The sequence below is a fragment of the Hoplias malabaricus genome, chromosome 6 (genome assembly GCF_029633855.1).
Source record: "Hoplias malabaricus isolate fHopMal1 chromosome 6, fHopMal1.hap1, whole genome shotgun sequence".
Classification (NCBI taxonomy): Eukaryota; Metazoa; Chordata; class Actinopteri; order Characiformes; family Erythrinidae; genus Hoplias; species Hoplias malabaricus.
Genome location: NC_089805.1, coordinates 11,351,565 through 11,360,668, shown reverse-complemented (window position 1 = coordinate 11,360,668; position 9,104 = coordinate 11,351,565). Strand labels below are relative to the sequence as shown.

General features: G+C 40.0%; 1 protein-coding gene across 2 annotated transcripts; it reads right to left on the bottom strand.

Annotated features, from left to right (window-relative positions):
• Positions 1-43: 43 nt before the first annotated feature.
• Positions 44-8,825, bottom strand: fbxl6 (F-box and leucine-rich repeat protein 6). Of its 2 annotated transcripts, XM_066675638.1 has the most exons (11): positions 8,734-8,790; positions 8,615-8,634; positions 7,553-8,062; positions 5,512-5,670; positions 5,336-5,399; positions 4,519-4,650; positions 3,810-3,917; positions 3,595-3,708; positions 2,176-2,407; positions 1,344-1,584; positions 44-634 (listed from the first exon to the last, which is right to left on the bottom strand). In XM_066675638.1, the coding sequence occupies exons 3-11, from the start codon at positions 8,053-8,055 to the stop codon at positions 505-507; spliced, it is 1,683 nt and encodes a 560-aa protein (XP_066531735.1). In that variant the 5' UTR covers positions 8,056-8,062; positions 8,615-8,634; positions 8,734-8,790; the 3' UTR covers positions 44-504. The 2 variants fall into 2 exon arrangements, with proteins under 2 accessions (XP_066531735.1, XP_066531734.1); XM_066675637.1 differs by lacking the exon at positions 8,615-8,634 and having other exon boundaries at positions 8,734-8,825.
• Between the last annotated feature and the right edge of the window lie 279 nt (positions 8,826-9,104).

Genomic DNA, 9,104 nt, shown 5'->3' with positions numbered 1-9,104 from the left:
TTTATCCCATATCCTGTGCTTGTGTGAAAATCAATATAAATATACCTGTCAGTAATACTTTGGCAAGTTGGAATGAAGTGCTTCAATGTAAAGTAACTGAATGCATCAACTCCTACCACTTCCTAGAAGAGTTTTAATAACACAGTTACTTCTTGGTAAAATATCAGGAAAAAACATTAAATCTAAAGCCTTTCACCAGTGTCACCCAGCGTAAATGAATTGCACGTAAATTAATTGTTGGGACAACCTGTACATTTCCATGTTGTTGTTTTTAAATGTCGTAGAGAATTTTAAAAACCAGCAATTTAATGAAGAATTGACCAGTCAAACGGGGGACAAAATGTAAATAAAACAGATTTTTTCCTCAATAAGTGACATTCATAGTTGACATTGGTTTTGTTCCGACAGACATTAAGTGACAACGATAATACATATTTAAAAACATACATGGAATGCACTTTTAATGCAAGTTTTCAAGAATCATATTCAAAACCAGGCACTGGATTAGGCCAAGTGGTCTAGTAGCTGTTGAATGTCCTCTTGGCCTCGATAAACCCGTTTGAGTCCCCGTGGAAGATAACGACAAGACGACAGATTCAAGTAGGTTAGAGCTGTAGACTGAGCCACGAGTAACCTGTGAAATCAAAATCAATTACTCTTGTTAATTTGACAGAAGATGAAAGGTTAAATGATCAGTAGTGTAGAGTTCAACAGTCCCTGGGATAATTGGTTACTTTGTTAACTTTTCCTAAGTGAAAATTTCTAAATACAGGAGAACTGGACAAAAATCCCCAGACTAGTACGCAAAATTAAGTTTTGCAAATTATGCAAATTAGTGCAAAATTAAACTGAGTGGAGTTAAATTTTGACTAATCAATTTTTGAAATGTCAGGACCAAAAGAATCTGGGAAAAAAAAAAAAAAAAAGATTTCGTCTCTATGCCTCAAGGTCTAGAAGATATAGACCTAAACACTATATATAGGCCTAAATACACACCATTAGGCTAATCAGTGTAATTTATTTTGTCCTCCGAGATGCACGCCAACTACATCTACCCTCCAAATGTGGTTTCTGTACGACCTATGGTCTCTTCCCTACAACGATGAAGAGGCTCCAGAAAATGAATTCATAGATCATTGAGGGTTTCGTACCACTGTCTATGCTTGGCACTGTTCCTACTGTTCCTGCCCAAGCTGAGAGGTCCAAGGTGTCAACAAACCACGCAATCTGACCAGGGCTATTCAAACATTTTTTATATTATATTGATTAAATATATAATGCCTTAGACATCACTGTGGTGTAGATGAGCTATTGTGTTCTGAGAGGTAGGAGTTATTCATTACCTGAGAGCTAAAGAGGAGATCTTTGTCCCGCTGAGATTAAGTGAGCGGAAGTTCTCAGCTGTGGGGCCGTGAGCCAGATGACCCATGGCGATCTCCAGGTCCTCTGTAGAGAATGGCTGGTTTGTGAGATCCAGCTCTCTCAGAGAACTGCTCCATTTCTGAGTCAGCAAGTGAAGACCTTTGTTGGATGCCACCATTGCATTGCTGTTAAAATACAGCCCCCAGTAGAAACACTCAAGAGCTAAAGCACAATCAGAGAATAAGAGAATATGTTGTAAATTATGTAGGTGAAGCACAAGTGAAACATTATACAACCAAAAAAAAAAAAATACATTTGAGCCTAGTAACTTGTGAAAAGTCAGGAACTACTGGTCTAGTGCTTGAAATACAGACTACTTTATGTAATCAGCAATGAAAAACAGGGTCACGGGAGGCTTTAAAAAGTATGCAGACTAATGTTTATAATTATACAACTACGAAGTGCTCCTGTGTGGTCAGTAGAGCTGAGAGAATGGACAGTGAGTGTAGAAACCAAGAGGCAAATGTATTGTTACAGCTGATCAGTGGGTATATAAGCTGTAATAAGAGCATACATTTTAGCATAGTGTTTCTTACATATAATGGGATGCAATGGCTTGGAAAGTGTCTCCAAACATTTGCATAAATACCAATCACACACATTGTGATTATACAGAGAAATGCTCAATTAGAATTAATTATGAATAACTGCTGGCAATAAACTGTTTATTCACTAAACACTAATCAATCATCAAAGATTTATTTCTAATAAGAGATAAGCTTCTTATCTCTGTAGTCATTAAAACATGTTTACCTTGGCAAGGCAGATTGTAGAGTCCTGTGGCTGTGACCCGAGAGCAGCCACGGAGGTCTAGAACCCGAAGGAGAGGAGAACCATGGAGAACGTTCAGCAAGTCTTGGTCTGTCATAAATGAATGAGAGGAAGAGGCGATACACAGTTCCTCCAGCAGCGGGAAACCAAGCGTGGAGCTGGGAGAGTTACGGATGGTTTTTGGAATGGGGCTGACGTTCATTAGCCTAAAAACCTAAACCAGGAAAATCAGGAAGTAAAAACAGCAACAGCTAAAAGAGGAGGTGCGCTCCAGAGGTGCTCAGCGGTCTAAGACATGGGCCTATCGTCAGGATGTCACTGGTTTGATCTCTGTTAATGCCTCAGGCATCCAAGGCCAGAAGTCAGAGACAACAATAAAAAAAAAATCGTAATAATAGGTTTCATTTATATAGTGACTTTCTCATACTCAAAGTTGCTTTATATCAATACATGGGGGAATTTTTTTTTTTTCAGCAATGAACTGATGAAAATACAGAGGGGAAATAAAGGTGTTTTCAATTGATATTTTAAAGAAGAGAAAGAAGCACAGAGATTGAGGTAATGTCTGAATTTGAGGATGGAAAGAAGACCTGCATTGGAGGACCCAAGTGTACAGGAAGGGCAGTAAGGCTGTCAGAGTCTTCAATATCATTACAAATATAGAGTGGAAGTCCCTATCGGGTGATATGACAGATCTGGGGAGGTGGCACTCTTCGAACTATAGTTTGCCCAGTGGTGTTGCATTAGGGGCAGTTCATAAAGAGGTGATGGAAGCACATGCCTGCCTTCACCCTGCCAGACTGGTGGGTCACTGTGTGGGCCTGGGAGGGTCCAAGCTCTAGGCTATATGTTGTTCTGCATACTTTGTTTCCAGTGGTCACAGGAGACTGTTGGTTGAATATTTTTTGATTATGGACTATTCACAGTGCAGCAGTGACATCGAGTGGTTTAAAAACTCCAGCAGCACTGCTGTGTCTGATCCACTCGCACCAGCACAACACACACTAACACACCACCACCACGTCAGTGTCACTGCAGCGCTGAGAATGACCCACCACCACATCACACCTGCTCTGTGGGGGTCCTGAGCCCTGAGGAACAGTGATAAAAGACAGTAAGCTAAGTCTGACGAGCAACAGAATGAGGACTAGAGTGTGTAATCTAGAACTACAGTAACCTCAACAAATTTTAAAGAGATATACTTAGTGTTTTTATAAATCTGTGCCATTATCATGTAGTTTTTAAGGTGGTTCACAAAAAAAACATATCTTCAATTTATTTAGTGTCATTATTAAATACTTGAATAAATGACTAATGCTCTTCTGAGTTTGTATGACGATTAGTTCTCTTCGGGGTTATGTTTGTATGTGTATGTAGCTTGCTGTAAATATAGACGTTCACCTGGAGCTTTGGGCAGCCCGCCTGCAGAGCCTGTATACAGATCGGAAGAGGGCAATATCCACTGTCCAACTTTGTATTGATCTCCAATACTCGGAGCTCAGGGCAACACCCTCTCTGTGAACAAACACGTTTTATCACTTCACGTACACACTTCGGCAATGAATTGTGTTCTTAAAAACAGAAATGAGGTAGTGAAAAGAGAACTGCTGCCTTACGCATAAAACACCAAGTAGTTTGTCACTTTTTGTGCTGTGTGTAAAAAAAAGCCTTTTGAGTTGACTTCCATGCGTCTCGAGGAAGGAAACCAGGCCATTGTCCTGAAACTACAAAAAACACCAGAGAATTACACGAAAGTCAACATCAAACAGATTTCGTGACCAAGTCTGTGATTAGGATTATGTTCCACGAATTCAGCTTCAACCAAATGACCAACACTTTTCATATATAACGCAGTGTCTTTCATTCATGCTATCTTTTCTCATCCAGTCCCCGTTTGTTCTCCTCCAAACGTGTTGTCTAATGTGTTAGGAACGTTCCGTGTAGAAGGACTTTATTACTAATACACTTCCCAGGCCTTAACACACGACATATTCTTAACTCATTTCAACATTACATATTCTTTCATTTTTAGCGTTTCCTTATGCATTTTGGCTGCTTCTTTTTAATTTTCAAAAGTGGAGAGTCACATGTCTCTAGGAAAGGAACTGAAGTGTCTGGTGGGACTGGAAATCATTAAACTGAAAGAAACTTTTATTCGTTTTATGTCAAAAGTTTTACCTGCTTCATTTTCAGCCCTACACCAGATATTTTATTTCAGCCGGTAAGAAAACCACAGCAGGAAGATCTCGGGTATTATTTTATTACAGAAACTGATAGAATCCCAGGTCTATGTAAAGCACTGTAACACAATCACTTCATACAAACCTCTGTGTGCTGGACATTTATACTCTGCAGAGAAGGACAGGTGGTGCTGAGCGTTTCAAAAGCTTCTTTTGTCACACCCTGGCAGTACGACAGCTTCAGAGACCTGAGATGTACGCTGGATTGAGCTACAGTCTAAAATTAAATACAAATATTTATTTAAATTTAAATATTACAGGTAAGGGAAAAACAGGTGAATCAGTTGTTGATCATGAGCTACACAATTTAAAGGCAGGGGAAGCACCGATCATTTACATTTAACAAAGCCCCAGATGAAACATGATTCATTACTTGGCTCCACTTTCCTGATGGATCAGGGCCTCATAATTACATGTCATAGTATTTAATGATGTGGGTTTTAAATTCATTTACATCCTCTTCCCCTTTCCACTTGCTGTGTTTAGTAGGCTGTGACTCTTTGATTTTATGCTTATTTTAAACTTGGTGGAGCATATCCATATTTCAGAGATGGTATGTTCACACCCCTGTGCTACAATCAATTATTTAATCATAGCCAAGCTTTCCCTGATTTGGTTCAGTTCTCTCATCTCCCGCACTCTTGTAGGCACCAGATCCCTGAGAAAATTAGTCTTTCATCAGGCAGAAAACTGCACCATATAGCAGCAAAATATTTTTAGGAATGTGAGTTAAATGTTTGTACATTAGATGTTTTTATTTAAAGCAAAATGAAAATGCCCAACATTTTCAGCTTCCAACAGGCTCAGCTATGTTTACAATACATTTAGTCTAGTATCTACAGATACACAAACCAGGCCACTAGGTGTCAGTAAAACAGCTGTTTGGTTGTGATTCTAAATACCTTAACAACGAAGTCCACTTGTTTTTTCCAGTGACAGAGTGAGAAATCCCTCAGCTGGGAGAACCTTGGAAAAACGTTAAAAGGAGGAACAGCTTCTGCGTGATACAGACCTGTTTTAATCACGTGTTTACTGATTTTATACGTGCTTAAAATACAGATAAGACAAGACCACTGACCTGTCTTCTGCTAGCCACGTTATAGTGTTCGTAATCTTCTGTTGAGTTCCAGGTGCCTGACTCTTACCAGGTTCTGTCCAGCAGAAACCGATAGTAACATTACGCCACAAAGTCAGAGACGACGCAGCACTGTTCCACAGACGACACACTCTCCCGACCCTGTCACAATAAAAGTAATATCAAAGGGTTACTGCACAAACATCTGGACAATCACCAGCTTTCAAACTCTCTGCTTTAAGATGTGAATGTGAATGAGAGAGGTTTGATGTTAAATGGTTAACTCTGGAGACTTATTCACAGTGGTGGCGAATGAAGCCGAACGTCTGCTTCTAAAAGCTCCTCAAAGAAATTTCACATGAACTGGGTATAAACACACAGCTAATGTCTTATATGTTTTTGTCAGTAGCTCTGAGAATATCTTGTATTTGAATTGCATATGTGGGGGAATGGTACGGTACATTTAGGGACTTATAGGGCAAAATGGTGCACAAAGAATACCCATTTACCCGCTTTTTCGCCTGGTTCCATTCACCACCACTTTAAAGGAAATATGAATCAGAGCAATCCTGGCCAGAACCTTCTCTGTTTCACACCAAATCACTCTCAACTACTTTATTTACAGCCAAACGAACATTAAAAGCCCCACTAGACTGTGTCACTCAGGCTACATTCACACAGAAGGTTAAGGTGGCCCAAATCTGATCTAGTTCTTCATGAGTGACACTGATGTGGGGAAAAAAATAAACACTTTGGGCCACTTTCAGACAGGTACCGATATCTGACCCCGAAACCAAAATCTGATCCACAGCAGTGAGCCTCAGTCTGAACACCCAGGTCAGGATTAATGTGACTTGAACATCAATCTGTCTGGGCTTTCCTCAAAATTTCACTCTTCCTGGAGGAACAGATGGACAGCTGTGAGGAATTCCTGACAGATTCCTGTCACTCATTAATGAGGAAACGAACTTAAACATGTGAAAGAATTACAAACGAGAAGAGCCTTCTCAGCAGGTTTTTAACAGGTCAGTATTATATTATTGTGGTCTGTGTAAAAGCTGCTCGAATTGTGGAAATATCACTCATTCATTCATTATCTGTATCCGCTTATCCATTCAGAGTCGCGGTGGGTCCAGAGCCTACCTGGAATCATTGGGCACAAGGTGGGAATACACCCCGGAGGGGGCGCCAATCCTTGACAGGGCAACACAGACACACACACACCTACGGACACTTTTGAGTCACCAACCCACCTACCAACATGTGTTTTTGGACTGTGGGAGGAAACCGGAGCACTCGGAGGAAACCCACGTGGACACGGGGAGAACACACCAACTCCTCACAGACAGTCACCCGGAGCGGGACTCGAACCCACAACCTCCAGGTCCCTGGAGCTGTGTGACTGCGACACTACCTGCTGCGCCACCGTGCCAACCCTGGAAGTATCCCTGACTTCTGAAATTCGTATTTAAAATATTCAAGGTGTTTATATTAAAATCCATTTATTCGTCATTTATTTTCCTTAAACGCTTTATCGTTTTTAACGTTGTGGTGGGTCCAGAGCCTACCTCAAATTATTTGGCACAAGGCCATAACAAATCTGTGCCAGTCCATCACAAGGCACTACACACTCACCCTGTCACACACACAGTGACACTCTTGTTGCACAGCTGTACTGCCCTTAAATTCCATTTTTCACATTGAAAATCATTTTTTAAAAATTATTTGGTTTTTACAACTCTGAACAGTAAAACATTTTCCAATCCATCAGCTTCAAAACAAAAATTATTTGAATGGAAACCATAGACTATTTCACTCTGGACAGAATTAGTGGAGCATTGTTCTTTTGTGCATGTGTTGGTCAGACTGTAGTGTGTGATCTGTTTAGATTAGTATTAGATATAAATCACATTATAACAACAGTGTGAAGAGAAAAATCAGATTTGGTCAGAACATTTGATATGGGCCACTCTTAAAGACTTTCATAATTCAATAATGATATCATTTCTCAGGTTTAAATGAGCTAAGGATCAAGACTCCCCACCTGCACAGAAAAGGCACAGCACCTTCTTCAACAACGACCAGCTCAAAGATTTTAACCAGAACCTCCACTGGGAGACTGTAGCCCCAATTAAACTCCTCCCGATGAACATCACTGACCGAAGCTTCTTTTGTGAGTTTAGAGGCTTTCCGTTTGGGGGGAGCTTTATTTTTCTTGACTGAAGAAGTGCTCTTTGTCTTTGCCTTTGCCTCTACTTTAATTTTCTTCTTGAATACTTTTCGTTTGACGCTGTCGAACTGGTCGATGTTTGAGATGATGAGGAGCATGTCCTCTCCGTGTTGGACGGTGTAACTGGGTCTCGGAGGTCTTCGGACGCTGATTTTCTTTTTCTTCTTGCTCTTCTCCTCTTTCGGGGTGCTGACTTTCCTTTTCTTGGTTTGTCTTCTCTGTGTGGCCTGGGATATCACCTCCTCTTCAGGACGTGGAGTGAGGGAGGGACCACTCACCGGGTTTTCATCTGGAGGGGCTAACTCGGGACTGTCCATGTCAAATCTAAATTGGTTTAGGAAAGAAAAACAAAAAGCAAACCCAATAACGTACACTCTGCACTCCTCTATATGTAGTGAATTTAGCAACTTCAAAGAGCACCCATATACAAGGGGTGTTAAATTAGCTCTGGGTGTGGATATAATCTACTAATCCTGCGGTTCTAGGAAGACACACTCTGAGGGATGTACAGAACACATCAGCTCATTTCCATCATTAGTTTTGTTGTAGTTTCTGTGAAAACTGTGTGTGTTGTGGAAACTTGAGCCTGCTCCGGAATCTGAATAAAGACCTTAGTGGAAAGAGGCTTTCTGATGAAAGCAATGATATATCATTTTTTTTAAAAAGATTAAATGCATTTGTTCGATGTATTGATGTATTGATCTGCTGGTCCTAACCACATAATTTGGATTTCAGAAGGTCCTCCGTTTTCAGGTTCTCTTGTTTTAAAAAGATTTTTTCTTGTAAGCCCAGCCCTTATCTCATTTTTTGGAGTTAATGTCTGATGTAAAGATTTTAAAAAATGCATTAAACATGTTATTACACGAACAGACTCACGGACTTTGGTCTTCGGTTTACTAAAAAAAACAGCAATGCTCAAGTCACTAAACATAAGCTGCCTGCATATTAACAGTATTTATGTTTATGAAATTAAATAAAATTAACCAATAACTCACCTGCTGTGGCTCTAAACCGTAGGCACATTTGCTGCAGTCCTCCTTTGTTTTTAGAACTCGATTCCCATAAAGCCGTGCGCCACAGAGTCCCGTGTGCGGCTTAAACTGCAAATGCACACTTGCTCCCTACGTAGTGCACTCGTGTAATGAAATATTACCCTTCTTTTACTTATTATATTTTATTGCACATAATCATGCATATCAAAACCAGGATAACAGACAGAAACAAAAGACTACAACATTAAAATAGCAAAGGTAACTATAAATGATAAAACTTATTTTGCTATCGGCACATATTCACTAATTGGTATTATATATTAATATCGATAATAACTTAGATTGTGACATTTAAAAGTTAAAGCAAACGTATT